This window comes from Rhinatrema bivittatum, chromosome 1, assembly GCF_901001135.1.
Source record: "Rhinatrema bivittatum chromosome 1, aRhiBiv1.1, whole genome shotgun sequence".
Taxonomy (NCBI): Eukaryota; Metazoa; Chordata; class Amphibia; order Gymnophiona; family Rhinatrematidae; genus Rhinatrema; species Rhinatrema bivittatum.
In genome coordinates this window covers 200,746,175-200,770,591 of record NC_042615.1, presented here as the reverse complement: position 1 = coordinate 200,770,591, position 24,417 = coordinate 200,746,175, and the positions used below count along the sequence as shown (strand labels likewise).

At 40.4% G+C, this 24,417-nt stretch overlaps 1 protein-coding gene across 1 annotated transcript in view; it reads right to left on the bottom strand.

Moving 5' to 3' along the window:
• Positions 1 to 24,417, bottom strand: part of BOD1L1 (biorientation of chromosomes in cell division 1 like 1) — a 441,087-nt gene that overhangs the window by 198,838 nt on the left and 217,832 nt on the right. Inside the window, 1 exon segment of the mRNA XM_029590831.1 lies at positions 4,400 to 4,466. Coding sequence (XP_029446691.1) covers positions 4,400 to 4,466 — 67 coding nt within the window.

The following is a 24,417-nucleotide window of genomic DNA, read 5'->3' as shown; positions in this document are numbered from 1 at the left end:
CTAATGTGTCAAATAATTTTGGAATAGGTCTGGCAGATACTGCAGCCCATTTTCATGCAAGCTTTAAATATCAGCACCAACATTTTAAACTGAAACCTTAACGCAACAGATAACCAGAATTTTTTTTTAAGTCAAGATGTAATATGTTCATGGACCGAACAGCCAGTAAGAAAGCGTTCTGTTGAGTTTTATGTAGCTGTAATATAGTAGATTTCGGTAGCCCAACACAAACTACATTACTGTAATTTAGCATGGTGAAAATGAAACTCTGAAGCATTGTCCAAAAATCATCTTTAGGTAGAACATATTTCAGCCAATGCAAAAGTCGTAGCTTAAGATAAACAGATTTCAGAGCAGACCTGATCTCAGCTGACATAAATTTGGTATCAATCACACCAAGATCATGTATTTCCTCCGATATAGGAAATGACTGCCCATTAATTAGAATTTTACAAAGTTCGGAGGTCAATATCCCTGACAAATCCAACAGATTTGTCTTTTTCAAATTTAATACCAATCTGTTAAGAGACAACCAGTTCTTAACTACTTTTACACAAGCCATAAACTTGTACAGAACTAAAGAACAATGTAATCCCAACTGGTATAAAAAAGCATAAATGTGGAAACGTTCATCAAAAGAGGACATTAAAGCATTCAACATCTGTACATAAACATTAAATAACATAGCCTACAAGGCTGATCCTTGGGGGCTCTCCTGAATGGTCTAAATACCAGCTAGATATGGAATTCGCTATCCTCGCTTGATAGAATCTCTCAGTTAGAAATGATTCAAACAATTGTAGAACCTCTTTAATTCCAAACTAAAACAATCTATTATAATAGCTTGAGAAATCATATCAAAAGCTGAAGACATATCCAGCAAAACAAGCACTAATGAACCTCCAAAATCTAACTCCGTAAGAACTGAATTCTGTAATAAAAACCATGACAAAATTCATTCTGAAACCTATCCAGCAAGTTATTTTCTGCAAATATGGAACTGCAGCAAATCTTGCATACTAGTGAATATCAAAATTCATTTTCATTTGTCATTAGCATCTACTTTACATATCAAATTGCAGAGGATCCAATAATTGCAAAGGACAGTTTGTCTTTCCAGTTTTTTCCTTTGCCTGGTCATCAAATCAGCTATCCCAATTAGCAGGTGACAGTCAAGGGTGAATACAAAAAGGAACAAGAAAGAGAATCTAACATTGGCAGGTAATCAACATTGAGAGGATTCTTAGTAATTAATTTGGTGTGACAATTTTTAAAGTTTGCTAATGGGAATAATGTACAGTTATAGGAATCTGTAAGCAAACAACATGGTCCTTATGCCATTGGAGATGTTAATTTAAAATCTGAACAATGGGAAAACTTTGAAAGTGACATACTTTTACTTTAATGAAGTCACTTTTCACTTTATTAAAAAAAAAATAAATTTGATAACTTACCAGCAACAATACAGATCTGACAGTTTTAAGCCATATCACTGCCAAGACTTATTTTAAAGAAGATTTTGTAGCTTGAAAACCAAAATTTATTTCAGGGATGGAGCACAATATTTTACATGTTTTAGTTTAGCTTATAGCTTGTTTCAAGAGTATTGCAAATCACTCAAGGCCACTGCAAACAACTCACGTAGAAACATAATGGTGGAACAAGACCATATGGCCTATTTTAGTCTGCTCATCCACAACCATCTTAACAATGCCTACCTCTCCCCTCAGAGATCCTCTGTGTTTATCCCATGCTTTTGAAAATTAAAATACTATTCTTGTCTCTACCATTTCCACAGGAAGGCTAGTCCATGCATCTACCATCCTCTCCATAAAGAAATATTTCCTTAGATTATGCCTGATCTACACCTTTGCCCTCATCCCGTGATCTCTCATTCTAGAGCCTTGTTTCCACTGAAAGAGACTCACCTCCTCTGCATGGAAATCTTGGAGATATTTAAATATCTTTATATCTCATTTCCCCTATCCTGTCTTTCCTCCAGGTTAAGCATGGTTAAGTCTGACACCATATGCTTTAGAATGAAGACCATTGATCATTTTAATAGCCTCTCTCTGGATAGACTAACTAATTATATCCTTTTGAAGGTGCAGCCTCCAGACATGTATGTAATATTCTAAATGAGATCTCACCAGGGATTTATACATGGGCAATACCACCTCTTTTTCTGCTAAACATTCCTCTTCCTATGCACACAAAAATCATTCTGGCTTTTGCTATCATCTTATCCATCTATTTGGTCACCTTAAGAGCATCACATACGATCATCCTCAGATCCCACTCTTCTTTTGTGCGTTGAATTTCACCCCCAAAATGTACCACTCCCCTTGGGTTTCTGCAGCCCAAATGTCTATTTTTTTTTTTTTTTTTTTAGCATTCAATCTTAGCTGCCAGACCCGAGACCGTTCCTCCTCATACATTCCACATCTTCCCAGCTGACTACCCTGTTGCAGACTGAGGTATCATCTGAAAAAGACAAACCTTTCTTGACAATCCTTCTGTGATATCACAAACATGTTATAAATGTTGAATGCATTATTGCATAAAACCATTTCAAGAACTGATAGATTGCATTAGGACAATATATTGATTTATTTTATTTATTTAACAGTTTTATATACCGAAATTCTTGTAAGAAGTTACAAATCAATTCAGTTTACATTGTAACAGTAACAAAGCCTCAGAAGAGAGCAATTACATTGAACAAGGGATTACAGGAAAAAAGAAACGGTTAACAATGTAAACTGTAACAGTGCCTCCGAGAGAGCAATTACATTGAACACAGGATAGCAAAAAACTAAGATCATGAAACTGAAAGAAAAAACCCAGATATTGCAGAAAACAAGGGATTGCAAAGAACACTAAGATCATGAAACTGAAGAAAGACAAGGGTATAACTCAACAATATATTAACAGGCTTGTAGGGCTATGATTAGGTTTGAAGAACTTGTCTTTTGTTTTTAATGTCATCACCCTCCGGAAGCCCTTTCATGGCTGGTAGATCTTGACATTGATATTTAGCTGTTGAACATATTGCCATATGTAAAAAATGGTGCCATCAATAATGAACCTTCATGTTCATCCCACTGTCACTACACTATAATCAGCTGAAACAGCTTATCACATAGGTGTCTCAGCTTTTTAAGCAAAGAATATCTTCAGGGGATATCCACACAGCAGAAATCTAAACAGAAGCTCTTCTTTGTTCTAGAATAGTCCATCAGTTCAAGAAATGGTTTTATACATTGATTTGTTATATTTTTTTTGAACATGTACGATGTGTTTCAATGATTTACAATATTCTTGAACCAGTTTTAAAATAAGCCATAACATTTACATATTGGATGAAAGTCATTTTATTTGCATGGAGCTTGAGCTATTTTTTAAAATAATCTTACAGAAGTGTGCAATTACAAGACTGTTTCATATATTATGGAGTTGATTTTGAAGTATAAATATCTTACGCAATGTTGACCAAAGCTTAGTGAGAAGGGAGCATTCCTGTTTCGAACAATAAAAAATGCTGTGCACATTTACCAACTGATGAAAAAAACAGGAAAAAAAAATGCTAACAATAAAACTACTTCAATATCATTAACATTCCATCCAATAGTATGTTACTCTTATACAATATTTTTAGCATGATGTATATAGTGCTGACTAAAATATGATTCTGAGGCCTATCACCCAAGCTGAATGTCAAAAAAATATTAGGGCTTAAAATGTTTTTCATTTAGTGGTCAAGGTGCCAACTAAGTCCGCAATGGTCTAGGCATCCCTAGTACCCTAAATCTTTTCCAGAGACGAGTTAAAATCTAAGAATGACCACTGGCTAATTGATTAGTTTTACAAAAAAAAATCTCAAAAACAAAAACAACCTTCATGTTCTTGTTTTGATTCAAATGGATCATTCAGGAGTAATTTACAAGAATTCAGTCAAAACAGTGTAGTATTTCAGACCACACTAATTCATGCTAAAACTTAACTTATTTCATCGCCAATGCTATCGGAAGTTACATGAAGTAGTAAACATTAAAAGTTGTCTCAAGAAATGAAACTATCTTTTACAGAGGTCAATAACGGCATTTTGGATTGTGTTGCAAAACTAGCACCATATAAACAAAATGGAGGTAATTTTCAAAAGGATTTACATGCATAAAACTGGGTTTTACACATGTAAATGCACTTTACTATGTAAGAGGGCTTTTGAAAATTGCTATATTATATCCCTTTGAATTATCCATAGGGTATACATGTGTAAGTGCATTTTATGCACGAAAATGGCTTTTGAAAATTGCTGTTAGTATGTTAAATTTACACATGTAACTCCTTTGAAAATTACCTCCAAAATAGGCTACTAATGTGAGATGGTGTGACTTACTGGATTTATCCTCTGTTTCATCTGTTTCTGCAGTTTCATATACTTCTTCCTGAGCACGTTTTTCTGACTGTAATTAGAAAAGAAATGTTATACTTGTTCTATTTTCAAAGCGTATAGAAAAGATTTTCCTATATAACTTCATTACTATATTGTTAAAATCAATAAAGGGAAACAGTGATACCACTGCTCAACAATGGCAAATTTATTACTAACTGAATTACAAAATGTTAAAAAAAAAAAAAAAAATTGAATTCATAGGAGATTTAGTATTTCTTTTATTTATTTAAAATTTCTTATTAACCACCTTTCTGACTCCTTGGGGTTTTCCAAAGTAATGTACAAAGTAAAATAAAACAAATAAAATACAAACACAATTCATACATTAACACAAACCACAAACAAAACAAATATATAAAAATGCAATATAAAATATACCAGCTTAAATCAATAACAAGAACATTAGCATAGATGACCATATAACCCACAGTTGTCAACCACATCTTATGCCATACATTCACATCATACCACCACTGTTCCCTTCAGCTCTCATCTGTACCAAATCACATACCATCCAACAGAATAATCACAGACAACAGCTGGCCTATTAAAACAGAAATAATATCTTCAATAGTGAGAAAACAACCATGTTTTCACTTTTTCTGAAAAGTGGAATAATTGTGCTCTATCCTAATGTCAAGGGGTGATATGTTCCATAATAAAGGACCAACTGTTAAAAAAGCTTTTGCCCTCAAATGAGTGTCTCTTTGAAGGATGGGACAGAGAGAAGTGCACCCTGACTTAATCTTAGTAGTATTTGCGGACACTACCAGATTAATTTGTTTTTAAGATAATCTAGACTATTACTTTTTAAGGTCTTCAACATCAAAACGATTATCTTGAATTGATATTGAGCTTTTACTGGAAGCCAATGCAATGACCATTTAACAAATGAAATAAAGGCCCATCTTGAACAACCTAACACTATTTGCACTGCCACAATCTAGACTAGTTGCAATTTATGTATCTCTCAGAGAGGCCTATACACTAGCCATTACAATAGTCCAGATATGATGTAACCAAGCCTATAAGAAACAGTCTTAATAGAGTTTAAGTCTAAAACAGACATAACTGCTAACTAACCTCATTTTATACATGGCTATAAGTAGAGATTAGTCAGACCTGGGAGATAAGAGCTTCCATATCAAGATCTGTGTCAAATTAAACCCCTAAATTCCATAATAAAATGGATGGGTTTAAAACTCAGAAATCCACTTTTACTGGAATAGTCAAAATCCCAGGTGTCTTATCTCCAATCATCAAAAACTTAATCTTCTTTGTATTCAAAATCAAATTGTTTTTCAGAAACTAACTACATACCTCTGTCAGCTTATTATTAAACTGAGAAAAGGCATTAGTTTTACCTTTACTCATTGCAAACAATCTGTACATCATCAGCATTCAGGTACTCTTTCAGGCCTAATTTATGGACCAATCTCCCCAAAGCCAGCATACAAATATTAAATAATAAAGGAGATAAAGGTGAACCTTGAAGGACCTCACAACGAACTGACCTAGGAATGGATAAAACATCTCTAATATTTACCATAAGAACATGCCTATACTGGGTCAGACCAAGGGTCCATCAAGCCCAGCATCCTGTTTCCAACAGTGGCCAATCCAGGCCATAAGTACCTGGCAAGTACCCAAAAACTAAGTCTATTCCATGCTACAGTTGCTAGTAATAGCAGTGGCTATTTTCTAAGTCAACTTAATCAATAGCAGGTAATGGACTTCTCCTCCAAGAACTTATCCAATCCTTTTTTAAACACAGCTACACTAACTGCACTAACCACATCCTCTGGCAACAAATTCCAGAGTTTAATTGTGCCATAGTTTATCTTCTGGTCAAAAGAGAAGAAATCCACTGCAGGATTAGGCCTCCAAGCTCCAAAGGCTTATATTTATCCAAAAGGAAAGGATGATTAACTAGATCAAATGCTAAAGTTAGATTTAGGAAAGCCAGTATAACATAGGATCCCTTGTCTACCAGCAAAGAATATTATTATTTACAGCCACTAAATTTCTGTGCTGTGATCAGCATGGAAAACTTCATGATAGGGATCTAAACCTCCTGACTCCTTAACAAAATCTGACAGTTGCTGCATAACTATTTATTCAACTAGTTTAGACAAAAAAGGAATACTAGTGACCAGTCTATAATTTGAACAATCCAAAACATCTAGACCAGGTTTTTTTCAAAAGTGGCTTAACCACCAAAACTCGAAAGCTAGGTGGACTACCACCCTCACACAGTGAATCATTTTGCACTTTCAAAAGATATTTTAAAATTACATCTGGCAACCCAATGATGAGGCTGGAGGGACAGGGGTCTAGTGGACACAATGTTATTCTTGTTTTAGCAAGAAATCTTTTTTTTTTTTTAAATTTAATATTTATGCAATTATCAACAAATTTCCACAAAGTAATTTTGCTACAGGAACAAAGTCAAAGTAAAAAAAAAATATACAAAGAAAGACAAATTAGAGAAACATATCAAAAAACCTCACTCAAACATACTTCATAAATATATGGGGAGAGACTAACAAAATAACAAATAGAAAAATTAAATAAATTAACATCCAGTGTGAATTTTACCTATTACTCCCATTACCTTTACCTATTACTTTCATTATTGCCATAACGCTAAGCTATTCAGGACATCACAGGTATAAAGGTGGATAGATTCTTAGCATCAAGAAAAAATCTTAAATGTTCTGGCACATGAAAAACACAACTGGCAGATTTGTTATTTAACACCTTGAAACAAATGAAGCACCAAGGGCATGATTCTTGGTGCATAATTAGAAATTTCCTTCTCTTTTGTTGAGTAACTTTAGCCAGGTTAGGTATATCCATAATCTCTCTGTCCCAGAAAAAAAAGATTTAGCATTACAAAAAATGATTGCATAATCAAAAGCCAGAAAATTTTTAAACTCCATAAAAGATGGTGCCTCAAATGGCTTGATCATAAACTGTTAGTCCTATTCTAGACTCTCCAACTCAGTTTGTAAATTAAAAACTTCAGAAGAAAAATATCAAGCAAATTAATTACTATCAGGTACGCTATCAAAGCCATAAGACTAAGGGCAACAGTATTCTCTAGAGCAGTGGTTCTCAACTTTTCCCCCATCATGACACACCTGTGTCATGATGTGTGACATACTGCTCATTACAATTCACGGTAGAAATAAAAAATAAAGCTCCAGTATTATTTTTATAAATATAAGTACTCTGTCTGAACAGAAATTGCATAAATAGTAAACATCCCATACCAAAACACCAGTTTCCAGCACTCAAACAGTAACCACCTTATCTAATAAAAGATACCACTAAAAATATTATACCAGGCCTTAAGATACCAATACACCTCCTATTAGGAAAATGGACCAAGCCAAACTGCTATACAGCCCTACACAGAAACTACATGCCAGCAGAATACTTTAACCTAGTCACATGTGCAGACCCTCACCTAACAAAGAATAGAGAGACCATAAAGCATAACTAGACACATGCAGACAAAAACTGAACTAGAAACTGCAACAAGCCAGAGAGACTGTATGACGTATTAAAGGAAAAAGAGAAACTTTATGAGTACTCAAAAGAAATCAAGAAATTAAAATCAATAGCAGTAAAACCATACTAACAAACAGGCCGATACAGTAAAGAGCGGTAGGAAGAGGTGCATTACAGCCGGGCGCACCCGCGTTTGCCGCACGCACAGTTCGGATCACCTACCGCTCGATACTGTATTGAAATCGCATGCAACTGCAAGCCGCGTCCGAGAAGTGTTAGGCCCGCACAATCCATTTTACTGTATAGAGCGCTATACAGCGCCTATACAGTATCCTGGGGGCGCTGGTACCTGGAAATGACGTTTGAAATGACAGGTACCAGGGGGGATTGCGAGTCCTCTCTCCCCCCCTCCCGAAGCAAGGCAGGGCGAAAATTAAAACAAAAGTGAATAAAGTGTAATAAAAGTAAACTTACTGCATGTGAATTTTCTTTGAACAGTCCTCTCTCTCTCTCTCCTCCTCCCGAGGCGCGTACTGCGGCTCCCCTGCCTCCCGGGGGGAGCCAGCGCGAAAGCGGCTTCCAGTGGCCCCCCGTCGGCGAAGGTGAATGAATGTGCGCCTGTGCGTGCAATTTGGTCGCTCAAGGTGTGACGTCACGACGTTTGGCGTCACGGCGTGTGACGTCGGCGTTCGCTAATGCACTGCCTTGAGCGCCCAAATTGCATTCATTCACCTTCGCCGGCGGGGGCTGCTGGAAGCCACTTTGGCTCCCCTGCCCCCGCCGGCGAAAGTGAATGAATGCACGCCTGTGTGTGCAATTTGGGCGCTCAAGGCAGTGCATTAGCGAACGCAGATGTCACACGCCGTGACGTCAAACGTCGTGACATCATGCCTTGAGCTCCCAAATTGCACGCACAGGCGTACACAGGCGTGCATTCATTCACCGCCGACGGGGGCTGCTGGAAGCCGCTTTCGCTGCCGGCTCCCTCCGCCTGGATGAATGCACGCCCGCTGGCTCCCTCCGCCTGAATGAATGCACGCTGGCTCCCTCCGCCTGGATGAATGCACGCCCGCCGGCGAAGGTGAGTGAATGAATGCACGCCCGCCGGCTCCCGCTGCGTACGGGCATGCATTCATTCACTCACCTTCGCCGGCAGGCGTGCATTCATCCAGGCGTACGGGCCATTTAACATTCATCCACCTTCGCCGGCGGGGACTGCTGGAAGCCGCTTTCGCCGCCGGCTGCCCCCGGGAGGCAGGGGAGCCGCAGTGCGCGCCTCGTGAGGAGGGGAGAGAGGACTGTTCAAAGAAAATTCACATGCAGTAAGTTTACTTTTATTACACTTTATTTACTTTTGTTTTAATGACATGTCGAGCCGATTTTCGCCCTGCGCCTTGCTTCGGGAGGGGGGGATTTTGACCGGAGCCTGCCTATTGCTGTCACACCACACTAACGCCAGGGTAAGGGTCCCGGGGGGTGAGGGGGTCATTTGCCCATGAAGTTTCGTCTCTCTGACCTGACGCTCCACACTAAAGCAGGGTAAGGGTAGGCGGTAAGTTAGCAGGTTAAACGTGCGGCAAAACTACAGGTTAAAAAGGAGATAATCGGGGCGCACATTACTTTATGGGAGGGAATAGTTAATCGGAGTGTTTACATCTCATATACATGCTGCGGGCGGAAAGGGTTACCGGTTGATTTAAAGAAGCGGTAAGGATGAGTTAAAAGGGATAGTGAATCACGGGTTGGACTTACGCGGCCAAATTGTGAGTTAGAAGCGGGTTAGAAGCAGGGTAACCGCGGCCGCGCTTTACTGTATCGGCCTGCCAAAGAACAGATTTCAAAATAGCTGATGAATGGAATATCCAATAATTAAAAACTCATATCAAACATTTCTAGATACCAATAAAATATTTGAAAATAGACACAAAGACCCATAATGAAAAATAAGGATAAAAAAAAATGCTTTGCTCTGTATATCTGGGAACATTTATTATCCAGGAGCCCTGAGATTGTTTTGAATTTGCAGGAGGGATGGTTTGCTTGCAACTTTCTCTTCTCTCTGTCACACAGAAGCTCTCTCTCTCTCACACATATACACATGCTCACTCTCTCACTTTCACCCATGCTCGCTTTCTCTCTCTCACTTTCACCCGTGCTCTCTCTCTCTCACTTTCACCCATGCTCTCTTTCTCTCTCACTCTCACTTTCACCCATGCTCGCTCGCTCTCTCTCTCTCACTTTCACCCATGCTCTCTCTTTCTCTCTCACTTTCACTCATGCTCTCAATCACACACACATACAGGCTCTCATTCACTCACATGCATGCTGCAACACACACACATAGGATCTCAAATACATATAGTCATTTACTCATTTCTCCCTGTTAACATGTTACAAATTGTTATCTTATTACAATCTGTTATCTTGTTACAAACTTTTATCTTGTTATACTGTACAATAAGCATGGTTATGTCTTATTTGTTCTAGTTATCTGTAAACCGATATGATATTTCGATCGAATGTCGGTATATAAAAACAATAAATAAATAAATAAATAAATAAACATATGCTTGCTCGCTCGCTCACTCACTCTCCCCCCACCGAACTAGAGACAGAAGCAACCTCCTTCACTTCCAGCCCTAGCAGCCTCGAGAAAGGAGTCCCATCAGCCGCAGGGGCTGTTGCTCCTCTTTTGCTCCGCAACACGCTTCTTCAGGCCGATGCTGCCCACATTAGCATGGTCTCTTCTTCTTGTGTGCGCGGCCGCTGCATACCACTTCCTCTTCCGGGCTGTGGGAGGCGGGAAGAAGAGACCATGCTGGTGCCACTGACTCCAGCTCTCCTGCTGAGTTCTGCCCGGGCTATCAGCATTTGAAGCTGGGGCGAAGGATGAGTTCCTATTTCACTGGGGCAGGGGAAGCAAATGGGTCAGCGGGGAACCAGGAAGTGTGGCGACGCACTGGTGTGTCACGGCATACCGGTTGAGAACCTCTGATCTAGAATATGGAAAATATCAACTTTCTTGTTTCTTGGTTCCTATAATCCTTATTTTTTTTTTCTCCATTTTCATCATCTTTCCAAATTGTATTCTATATTTACATTTTTTTTTTTAAATTTTATTTTTAATCATTTTTAATTACAGAGAAAGTCAAACAAACTCACTACAGAGAAAAAGAAATGCATTTGTACATCTCAATCTGAAATATGAAAGAAAACAAGGAAATTTTATACATCTATATGCAAGAAAAATATTTTCCAAATACCACTTATTCATTTCTTATCTTGCGTACTATCAGCATTCCCCTTATTTAGAAATCTGGATCCGGGGGGACAGAATATAAGAAGGAAACTATATATAAACTTTACCACAAAGGCTTAACGTAAGTAAATGACCATCACAATTATGTAGGATCCAATTTAGGGCTTTGAAACGGGGTATCTATCACCCTTCTTGCATTCAAGAAAGATTTCAATTGCTCAGGATAAATAAAAATGTAACAATCCTTTGATGATCTAATGACACATTTGCATGGATATTTTAAAACATATGAGAAGCCGAGAGCAATTACTTGAGATCTCATGGTAAGAAAGGCCCGTCTCTTATCTTGAGTGACCGGCGCAAAATCAGGAAATATACGTATCTTAGTTCCCCTAAATTGGAGATCAATATTTTTAAAATATCTCTTCATCATTTCTGTGATATCCTTCTCTATTACATTTTTTTTAGAAAATATAAGCATACATCTTTTGTGGCAACATTTTTCCCAAAATTCTCTTTCACTCTTCAGTACTGACATTTATTATTTAAAGAATTTTTATATACCGTTTTTCTGGATAAACCATTCAAAGCAGTGTACAATCTAGCAAAATATGGCGATGTCGTCTTCAAAACCTTTGCTCAATCAAATGCTATCCTAAATAGATAGTAACTCTAGCAGCCGCGACTGTAGTGTTGTCCTGTCTATATCCCACCCATCACCTCTAACTGACCCTTAGCCATACATAACATACATTCTTTAATACAATGGAATAACCACACATACAGATATTGGATTAAAAAGGCTGCAGCTTTATTAACAGTATGTATAGACCCCTAGACAAACTGGTACCTGAACTGGTATGACAATTCCCAAAGACTGGGCTACACCATCACCTCCCCTACCCCCTGTAATAATCGAGATAGGCAGCATTGAACCCAGGCCCCCCACCTTGTCCTAAGAAAGGGGCCCCTAACCTGCAGAGTATGGAACACCACTGTCCTACACTGCCCAAGGTGCCAGTCCACTGCTGACCCAGACCATGATGCCCACCTGCAGTATGTCCAAAATGCTCCTACTGGCCCAGGTAACCGCCATAGGCATGAGGTAGGGCGTGCCCTTGCCTCATGCCCCCCACTAACATCTAGCTGCGGCCGACAACAATTCCCCAACAACCATCCTTCCAAAGCCTCCTGCAGGGAATTGCTGAATGTCGACAAGATAGCCAATGTCGAAAAGATGGACTCTATCCGGCCTAAACCAATCTTGGCATTGGTCATCCGCCCATTCATGTCTTATCTGGCGACTGCCCAGCTTACAGGTCCATACCCCAATCTGATGGTTAACCTTCTTGTATCCCCTCCTTCACAGTCTTGAATCATTCAACTTTGGATGAGAAATAATACCCCACCACAAGAAATAAGTATGCAGGAACCAAGTAGATAACTCAGCCAAGTCATTCTTGATCCTCATAATTAGCTGCTTGCTTGATAATTCGCCAAGGTCATTGCCCCCAAATGTATTATGATGGCATCTGGAACTGCCCTTGAATCCCTCAAGCACCAAAGAAAGGGCAACAACTAGTCCCAACACATACCTGGCTTGCCCATCCATGTGATGACCGGCCCGCGAGGTGCCAATCCCAAGTGCGGTTCGTATAGGCGATCACGTGCTCTCCTAGTGGCCCAATGTACAAAAATGAAAGTGTCCAATAATCCAAGCCAACCATTGAGCCTGGGGCGGATCTGCAAATACAATTAAGAATCATTAGTAGGAGTGCTCACCCGGTCTATCCTGACATACGAACTGACTGCTGCCAATCTCCATCTTCCTATTTGCTGTATGGTGTCGGTCCAAAGACCTGTTTGTGCGGCACTTGTGCCGCTCCAATCCCAAAGGAGTGTGTGGTAAATTTCCTGGTGTCCAGCCCCATTCTTGTTACTGCCATTCTGAGCACAGCAGAAGAATGATATCTGGTCAATGGGACCTGCTCGGCGTACACCAACAAGTGTACACACCCACAGGGTTGAACTGCTAGATACTTCTCCATGTTGTGGACCAGACAAGTGCTGCATGCCTCGATCCGCTTCAAAGACAGGATTGCTCCTTTTCACGTCTGGTTGGTTTTTTACCTGTGTATCATGATGCAGAGCGCTAGAGGTGTACATGACACGTTCTGCAAAAGTATGCGACTGGTGCCAGGATCATCCTTGTTAGATGCAACCAGCTCACTCATGTGTAAAAGTCCAAAAAAGGCCGGCAAGAAGGCAAGACGAAACAGGTTGATTTCAAAGTCTGAGACACAGATGGATTGCTAGAGTACCCATAAGGTTCCCAACAGGTCATGTGTTATTGGAAGTTGTATATCGGTGGTCGGCCCCACCTTCCTCGACCAACCAGCCAACATCCTCTTCAGCAGGAAGGACTTGGTGGGGTTTCCCCATCCACATGCTTTCAAGAAGGCAGACAGACCTGCTAGGTGTTTGACCACGGAGCCTCTGGAAGCCCCCATTTCCTTGGCTGAAGAGACATACTTTACCATCAGGTCCTCTTGGATTGGTCCCTGCCTCCACCCATGTTACATAAGGAATCTTGTCACGTGGTCATAACTTCGACAGTATGCGGACCATGTGGCCGTGGCCAAGGATCCCTGTACTAAATCCCTGGTGATTGAAGACCGACCAACCATCCATAGGTGCTCTGCCATTGGCATTCCCTGTTCATCCGCTGTAGGTATTTGCTTGAGAAAGATTTTCCACTTAGCACGAAATAAGGAATCAGCAATACCATTACAAACCCCTGGAATGTGCCTTTTCCTCACTGTAGTACTGATGTGCAAATCCACTAAGACCACCTCCCTTAGCAAGTCTACCACCTTGGGACATTTAGCTAATTGTCTGTTCAACATCTGTGCAACCGCTTGATTGTCACACCAAAAAACTATATACTTGTTCTTCAATCTGTCGCTCCATAATCGAAGGCTACCCATATGGGGAATAATTCCAGAAATGTGATGTTCCACTTCGCTGGCTAAGGCTCGGCGCACCAAGCCCCTTGACAAAATACACCGAAGCCCCAACCCCCTGAGGCATCCGAGTGTATGTCCAAGTCTCTACTTGAGAGGAGGGGGTATCTATCATATGGACACACCATTACATTTGTTAAAAAATGATGCCCATATAGCGATATCTGCACACACTGCCTTCGACACTCTCATGAAGTGGTGCAGCTTACTGATGCCAACTGTGGCAGCAGCCAACCTCCTCAAGAAAACTTGCCGCATGGGAATTACTCAACAGGCAAAGTTCAGTGTACCCAAGATGGCTTGGATCGATCGCAGCACGAGTTTTTTTTGCTGTCGATGCCTGCCTCAACATTGCACGCAGATTTTTCTGCTTTATCATCTGGGAGCCTAGACACCATGTTGATTGAATTCAGCTCTATACCAAGAAAACAAATGATGGTCGAAGGACCTTCAGTTTTGTTGTGGACCAGGGGAACACTGAAGTCGTCAGCAAAGGATTGGAACTCCTGCAATATGCGTGCAAAAGCGTCCGATTTCTTCAGCCTGACAAATAAAAAATCATCTAGGTAATGGATGATGTTGCTTGATCCTGTCTGCTGCAATGTCACCCAATGAAGGAAAGAGCTAAAGAGCTTGAAGTAGGTACTTGACACCAAGCATCCCATTGACATGCATTTAGCAAAGTAGTATTGGTTTCTGAAACAAAAGCCCAACAACGGGAAGCTCTTTGGATGAACTGGCAATAGCCTGAATGCTGACTCTATATATGACTTTGTCATTAATGCGCCCACACCGCACTTCCCGAGCAATGCAATCACTAGGTCAAAGGAAGTGTATTGGACTGAGCACTCTTAGGGGGTTGGGGGAAGGGGGAAGAGAGCTGATCGTTCACAGAAGAGAATGGAGGGTAGGAGAGTTTCTGGATGAGACAGAACTTTCCCTTCTCCTTCTTGGGAATTACTGCCAGAGGCAAAAGGTATACTTTCTGAAAAGGCTGATGTGAAAATGGACCTTCCATACATCCCAGTGCCAACTCAGTGTCCAATTTCGCTTGTACGATGGAAGCATGTCACACCGCTGATGGAGCATTGGGGGTAGTTGTCCTATCCAGCTGACCCTGAAATGGAATGGGGAATCTGTAGCACCTCTCTATGTTTGGAGTACTGATTGAGTCAAGGGATCATAACCGACACAGTGATGGGTGATGGTGCTTTACTAAATTGCTGGAACCTCTCTCCCTTTTCCATTACTCCCCCCCACTCCCCGTTGGTTTCTTGGAGCATTTCATGACTGGGTGACGAGTGGCACAGGTTGAACAAACATGCTTGAACTTGAGAGTCCTGGAACGTGCATGTTGCCTTGTTGCTGTCCTCTTAGCCTGTGTGGTCGATGAAGACTTCCTCGATGCCTGCAACCATGCTCCTGCATCACTTGCCTTGCATATTATCTGCTTCACCCATAAGCTGACATCCTGCTCTCCCCAGGACATTAAATTATTTTCTTCCATTTTGTCTCGGAATTTCTCGTCATACTTCAGCCATGCCCAGCCTTCATGTTCCTTATATGCTTTGAGGATGTTATCGGCATAACTCAGTATGGGACCATATTGGGAGGGATCCTCGTACCCCACCACACTTATATACAGGAAGGCCAGGGTCCAATTGATGATGTTCCTGGGGACTCTTTATTCAGCACTCTGTGGTGCACCCTACTCCTTCGTTTTCCTCCTTGCAGCCCTCCGACGCCTTCCCTCCAAGATGCGAAATATGTCGATGTACACTCGCTTCCGAATCTTCCGGCGAAGTGATCTGGGATCACCCTCTCACATTTCAGATAGGGTGGTGAGTGCCGGGGGACCTCTGCCTTCTTTGCCTGCTCCTGCTACCATGGGTTGAGGGCTGTTATTGTTCCTGAGGTCTGAGCCAGTTGTCACCGAAAAGCTAGTGTTTGAACTCAAGCTGGCCCTACGCTTGGCGCTTAGCCTTGCAACCTTTTGTCACCAGCCGGCTTGCCTCCATCCGCACATGTGCCCCCTTCAGTATGCATGCCACTCCCGGCCTCCCCTCATGATTCACCCTTGATGCCTTCTCTCTTCTGGCCTGCCAGCCCTGCAATGCTAGATGTTGTGACTGCAGCTTGATTCTGTGGATTAGGCTGTGTTTCTGGGTCATTTTGGGTTGCTGGTCCAATATGCGATACCATCATCGTCGGCGTGTTCCCAAGGGTCTCCTGCATACCTGTCATGGTGCCTCCTTCTGTCACTCCCATGCTGTGATATGAGACCTCTCTTGCTGTCTCCCCTCAACTGTGTGGGGTACAGATTCCAGAAGGGGGAGCTGGCCTGTACCCTCATGGTGGGGGGTAATGAATACGGACTGACCAAACCGCTGTATGAAGAGAAATCCCATTGTATCAATGCACCGTGTAGACGAATATCCGGGTCCCATCCGGGTTCTGAGCTGGGCGGATTGACGCCCAAGACGGGTCTCTGCTGCCAAACTGCGTTATCCAGGTTCATATATGTTTTCCTCACTTCCCACTACCGCTGAAGCAGATAGCAATGCTGTATATGCTTTCAAAGTGATGTATCAGGCTTAATTGGTTTGGGGTAGTAGCCGCCTTAATAAGCAAGCTACCCCCACACTTATTTGTTTACCCAGATTATGAAGTTCAGTCCTTGTTGGTTGTTGTCTGAATGCTAATCCTCTTTTCCACATTTCCCCCTGCCGTAGAAGCAGAGAGCAACACTGTATATGCAGACAAAGTGATGTATCAGGCTTAATTGGTTTAGGGTAGTAACTGCCGTAATAAGCAAGCAAGCTACCCCCATGCTTATTTGTTTACCCAGATTATGAAGTTCAGTCCTTTTTGGTTGTCTGAATGCAAATCCTCTTTTCCACATTTCCCATTGCCATTGAAGCAGAGAGCAACGTTGGGGTTGCATTAACCGCGCAAGAGATTTTTTGAGCAAGGGTAGTAATCATCAGGTAGTAGTTAACATTCCAGCAAGCCACTCCCATGGCTCAACTCTTCATTCCCATTTAGAATTTTTTTTTAATTGTTATATTTTTAAATTATTATTATAGATTTTTTAAATGTCTAGTGGGGTTTGAACCCGCCGCCAAGATAACCTCGACACCGTGTGACCTGCTCCCCTCTTTCCGCGGCCATGCTGGGTCAGACCAAGGGTCCATCAAGCCCAGCATCCTGTTTCCAACAGAGGCCAAACAAGGCCACAAGAACCTGGCAATTACCCAAACTCTAAGAAGATCCCATGCTACTGATGCAATTAATAGCAGTGGCTTCTCCAAGAACTTATCCAATCCTTTTTTGAACCCAGCTACACTAACTGCACTAACCACATCCTCTGGCAACAAATTCCAAGCTTTATTGTGCGTTGAGTGAAAAAGAATTTTCTCCGATTAGTCTTAAATGGGTTACTTGCTAACTTCATGGAATGCCCCCTAGTCGTCCTATTATTTGAAAGTATAAATAACTGATTCACATCTACTCGTTTACGACCTCTCATGATCTTAAAGACCTCTATCATATCCCCCCCCCCTCAGCCGTCTCTTCTCCAAGCTGAACAGCCCTAACCTCTTCAGCCTTTCCTCATAGGGGAGCTATTCCATCCCCTTTATCATTTTGGTTGCTCTTCTCTGTTCCTTCTCCATCTCAACCACATCTTTTTGGAGATGTGGCGACCAGAATTGTACACAGTATTCAAGGTGCGGTCTCACCATGAGCGATATAGAGACATTATGACATTTTCTGTTTTATTAAACATTCCCTTCCTAATAATTCCTAACATTCTGTTTGCTTTTTTGACTGCTGCAGCACACCGAGCCGACGATTTTAAAGTATTATCCACTTTGATACCTAGATCTTTTTCCTGGGTGGTAGTTCCTAATATGGAACCTAACATCGGGTAACTACAGCAAGGGTTACTTTTCCCTATATGCAACACCTTGCACTTGTCCGCATTAAATTTCATCTGCCATTTGGATGCCCAATCTTCCAGTCTTGCAAGGTCCTCCTGTAATGTATCACAATCCGCTTGTGATTTAACTAGTCTGAATAATTTTGTATCATCCGCAAATTTGATAACCTCACTCGTATTCCTTTCCAGATCATATATATATATATATATATATATATATATATATATATATATATATATATTGAAAAGCACCGGTCCAAGTACAGATCCCTGAGGCACGCCACTGTTTACCCCTTTCTACTGAGAAAACTGACCATTTAATCCTACTCTCTGTTTCCTGTCTTTTAACCAGTTTGTAATCCACGAAAGGACATCACCTCCTATCCCATGACTTTTTAGTTTTCTTAGAAGCCTCTCATGAGGGACTTTGTCAAACGCCTTCTAAAAATCCAAATACACTACATCTACCAGTTCACCTTTATCCACATGTTTATTAACCCCTTCAAAAAAATGAAGCAGATTTGTTAGGCAAGACTTCCCTTGGGTAAATCCATGTTGACTGTGTTCCACTAAACCATGTCTTTCTATATGCTCTACGATTTTGATCTTGAGAATAGTTTCCACTATTTTTCCTGGCACTGAAGTCAGGCTCACTGGTCTATAGTTACCCGGATCACCCCTGGTACCTATTTTAAATATTGGGGATACATTGGCCACCCTCCAGTCTTCAGGTACAATGGATGATTTTAATGATAGGTTACAGATTTTAACTAATAGATCAGAAATCTCATTTTTTAGTTCCGTCAGTACCCTAGGAAGCATACCATCCGGTCCAGGTGATTTGCCACTCTTTAGTTTGTCAATCTGGCCTACTACATCTTCCAGGTTCACAGTGATTTTGTTCAGTTTGTCTGACTCATCACCCCTGAAAACCATCTCAGGAACTGGTATCTCCCCAAAATCCTCATTAGTAAACACGGAAGCAAAGAATTCATTTAGTCTTTCTGCAATGGCCTTATCTTCCCTAAAAGCCCCTTTAACCCCTTGGTCATCTAATGGTCCAACCGACTCCCTCACAGGTTTCTTGCTTCGGATATATTTAAAAACGTTTTTATTATGAGTTTTTGCCTCTATGGACAACTTCATTTCAAATTCTCTCTTCGCCTGTCTTAATGTTTTACACTTAACTTGGCAATGCTTATGTTTTATTGTATTTTCTTCAAATGGATCCTTCTTTCAATTTTTGAAGGATATTTTTTTGGCTAAAATAGCCTCTTTCACCTCACCTTTTAACCATGATGGTAATCGTTTTGCCTACCTTCCACCTTTCTTAATGTGTGGAATACATATGGACTGCACCTCTAGGATTGTATTTTTAAACAATGTCCATGCCTGTTGAACACTTTTAGCCTTTGCAGCTGCACCTTTCAGTTTTTTCTATTTTCCTCATTTTATCAAAGTTTCCCTTTTGAAAGTTTAGTGTTAGAGCTGCAGATTTACTTATTGTCCCCTTTCCAGTTATTAGTTTAAATTTGATCATATTATGATCACTGTTGCCAAGTGGCCCCACCACAGTCACCTCTCTCACCAAATCCTGCATTCCACTAAGAATTAAATCTAAAATAGCTCCCTCTCTTGTTGGTTCCTGCATAGATTTAATAATAGATGTAATTTGATTGTTAAAAGTACGACTAGAGTCAATAAACACTTCCAAACTCTTTGCATGCACCCTGGTATTCTCAATTTGAATAACCTGTGGGGCACCCAAGGAATACTATGCTGCAACACTAGAATTTCAGTTTTAGACAGCCTTAAAGCCAACTTGCTATGTGTTAACCATGTCTAAAAGAAGAAATGCAACAGGACACTAAAGCAGAAGTACAATCCCATGAGGAACCTAGTTGAATATAAAATTGAATGTCACTGACATACAACCAATATCCATATAGAACCCAGCCAAAAGTCTGCAAATCAGAGCCATACAGATATTAAATAATAATGCAGTAAGGCTGAGCTTTGTGGGACACTGGTATTTAGAGGGTAAAAAAACAGAACAATTTGAACCGGTTTGTTTGTTGTCTTCAACCACACAAACAGGATCAAAGCCAGTTTAAGACAGTCCAAAGATTCCACTCTCCCTCAGTCAATACAGAAGAATCTGGTGATCGATAGTATCAAATCCTAAAGAAATATTCAGCATAACTAGCACAAATTTATTCCCTGTGTCAAGGCCTCATCTAAGGAATTCACGAGCGTAGAACCACCTTGGTACTCAGAGATTTTCTGAATTTTAATTGCAAATGGTCCAACACTAACTAGATGATCATGAAGGAAATTTGAAAGCTGCTTTAGCACAAAAAATTCCATCACTTTGGCAACAAAAGAAAGCGATGAAATATGTCTGAAGATTGTGAGATCAGAGGGAAGAATGGTTTCTTTAAGAGAGAACTCACAGAAGTCTGTTTAAGTGAACACAGAACAAGACTCTCATCCAAAGAAAGGTTAATCAAAGACCGCATTACATTGATTCAAAGGGCAGAAGGCTTGGATTTGAAGATGACATCAGTTGTAGACTTCAATTTCAGAAAACACATCAAAAAACGACCATCTAACCTCAGACTCCTCAGAAAAATTTAAGAACCAATTAGGGAAATTTTTGCAGTTTTGGATAATAGAAGGACAAATTGTCAATTAATAGAGGATTTTTGATCAGAAAAGGGTGCATAATGAGATGTGGTCAAATTATGAGCAATGCTAAATGGCTCTTCTTTCTGAAGATCAAAATCAATTATTAACCAAAGATCCAAGGGCATACTATTCTACAAACATGGGGCTCCTACTGAGAAAGTTTGTAGCCTATATAGGACTAAGCATATTTCCTGTCCAGTAGGTATTTTAAACAATGCACCCTTACAGGACCACAATTAGCAACCAGGTGTATATCAAATCAGTCTGTGTACCAAGTATGAAGGGTCTACACACCCTAAAGCTAAAAACAAATATAAACAATATTAAAAGTTTAAACTAGGCTCTAATCTAAATAGGGATTCAATGTAGTTGTTTAAGCAATTTATTCATACTTTATTTAAAATATTTAAAAACTGTCTTCATGGCTCCAGCAATGGGCACTACCCAAGAACAATAGTTAAAAGAAAATATAAGAAAATATAAGACATTCAATAAACAAAAACACAGCAAGTTTGCTTTCCGTAAACGGGTTCTTCTTAGCAAGATGAATTAGCCATGACAAGTGGGTGATGTCATTTGATGGTGCCAAACAGACCCTTCTCTTACACCATGGATCTTTTGCTCTACTGAGCATGCTCGCAAGTTCCCACACGGGTGCTACCTCATGAGCTTCTCAGTTGACTGCACAGCTCAGTTTTAGCTTGGTTGTCAACTCTCCAGGAAGGTGGACAGATATTAAACATGGCTAATTTATTCTGCTGTCTATGAAGAAACTCATTTACAGTAAGCAAATTTGCTACTTCTATCAACAAGCAGAACTGAATTAGCCATGACATGTAGAATCCCAAGCTGAGAGTTACAAGAGAGCAACATGAACATTCTTGGAGAGTGGATTACCTTGTGAACAGGTTGCACCAACATCTTGCTTAAAGTTACTGGCACTTCTAAATAGACTGCCCAGACAGTAATTGGTTGTGAAGGTATTAACTGACAATTAAGCTGCAGCTTTGCAAATGTCTTCAATAGGCATGGCTCACATATGAGGCACTGAAGTAGCTATGGCTCTCACTTGATGAACCTGGACAGTCTGTGATCTGGAGGCCAGCTAAAGCATAGCAATGTATGATATAATCTGCTATCCAGTTGAACAACATGCTCTTGGCAACTGCTATTCCTACTCTGTTAGAATGACAAGAGACGAAGAGTTGAGAAGCCTGATGAGGTGGTTGAGTTCTCTTTAGTTAATAAACTAAGGCCCTTTTTCAGGCCAATGAATGGCAGACCTTCTCCCCTTTATGTGCCTGAGGTCTTGAAAATAATGTAGGCAATACAATGGCTTTATTCAAATGAAAAGCCGAAACTACAGGGTGGCCCATGGAAAAGTAGCCTGCCTCCAATGCACTGATATTGGAGGTGGACTACTTATCCATAAGCCACCCTGTACTTTTGGTATAAACTTGGAGTGAGTGGAGACCACTCTACAAAGAAAATCTGCATATATGGTGAATAATGAACCAATGCCTGAAGCTCACTGACTCTTCTTTAGACATAACAGCAACTAGCAGCACTGCCTTCCAGTTGAGGAACTTCAAGGAAGCCGCCTATAATGGTTCGTAAGTAGCTTCATGAGTTGCGCCAGTGCCATATTGAGATCCCATGGAACTAGCGGTTTGGCAAGTGGAAGTCTTGTATACTATAAGCCTTTCAGGAACTTTGACACTAAAGGATGTAATGTAAGCTGCAATGACACTAAAATTCACTTTGCCCAATGTCGAACTGAGATCCAAGAAGAAGAGAAAGAATAAGTATTGAAGCAACTCCTCCATAAGCAAATAGATCCAAGGAAATCTTTTCCATTTAAAACTGTAAGCTCCTCTAATTGAAGGCTTCCTGGCAGATATTATTTCATCTATATGTTGAGGTAGGCCATAGGGACCACATGTACTGCTGCCATGTGACCCAGAACAACTAGAGCACATTGGCCAACTTATCACGCACATCCAGACTGCTGTCTCTCAACCAAGCCATTCAGCGTGTTCCAATGGCCTCTGCAATGGATCTGGTTGTGATATCGAATGATTCATACAAGAAGTGGAAAAGATGATACTCACACTCCTCTGCATCCCAAAGAACCTGCTGATAATGTGTCTGTTCTCTGTCTAACATCTAAAAGTGGTTTCAGCTTTTTCAACCAATCTTTTAAGTAGTGCATCATGTAAAATTGGTGGGCCATAATGAAGGACATTAAGAACATAAGAAGTGCCATGTTGGGTCAGAGCAAGGTCCACCAAGCCCAGCATTCTGTCTTTGACAGTGATCAGTCCAGGTCACAAGTACCCAGCAGACGACCAATAGTTGGTCTATTTCTTGTATCTCACTCCCAGGGATTTGCGCTGGTTTTTCCAAATCTACTTGGCTGATAACTGTTTATGGACTTTTCCTTCAGAAACTTATTCAATCCTCTTCTGAACCTCATTATATTAGTTGCTTTGACCACATTCTCTGGCAACATATTCCATAGCTTGATTGTACACTGAGTGAAAAAATAGTTCTTATTTATTTATTTTATTTATTTCGTAATTTTTTATATACCGCGGCACGTTAATAACATCACCTCGGTTCACAATAAACAGTAAATTAGCAACAAACTTTACAGTCAATATGATAATGAAAAACAGGTGTACATAATAAATCAATTCAGAACAATTTAAGAAAACAATTCAGTAACTCAAAACCTTAAATTAACTATGATCATTATCAATCGATCAGAGATAAAAGCTAATCATAATCAATCAATATGAGATACAAGAACAAGTGCAATGACATTTCAGAAAAATGTAAAAGATCAATGGGAGAAGGCTTGTTCAAACAGCCAAGTTTTGAGGTTCTGCTTGAATTTCCTATGGCAGGGTTCTAGACGCAGGTCTGTGGGCATTTTGTTCCATATGTTGGTTCCCGCAATCGTGAATGAGCGTTCTCTTGTAGCAACGTGTTTGATGTGTTTGAGTGAAAAAGACGCCAGTTTGGCTTGGTGTATTTTTCTTATTGGTCTCTTTGAAGTGTGGAATATGAATTGATCGGAGAACCATTGCATATCTTGGTTATAAATAGACTTGTGAATGAGAGTGAGAACTTTGAATAGAATCCTTGATGCTATAGGAAGCCAGTGAAGGTACATGAGCGCTGGCGTTATGTGTTCATGGAGGTGGGTATTAGTGAGTAAGCGAGCAGCAGCATTTTGAAGCATCTGTAACGGCTGTATGGTGTTTTTAGGGAGACCTAGTAATATGGCATTGCAGTAATCCAGTTTTGATAATATTGTTGCTTGTAATACTGTTCGGAAGTCATATGGATGTAGAAGCGGTTTGATTCTTTTTAGCGTATGTAGCTTGAAGAATCCGTTTTTGATTGTAGCCATGATGAATTTCTTTAATGAGTTATGTCCCCTATTCTTAGTATTGTTTGAAATACTAATGTCCCCTAGTCTTAGTATTGTTTGAAAGGGTAAATAACCATGCCCTATTTACCTGTTCTA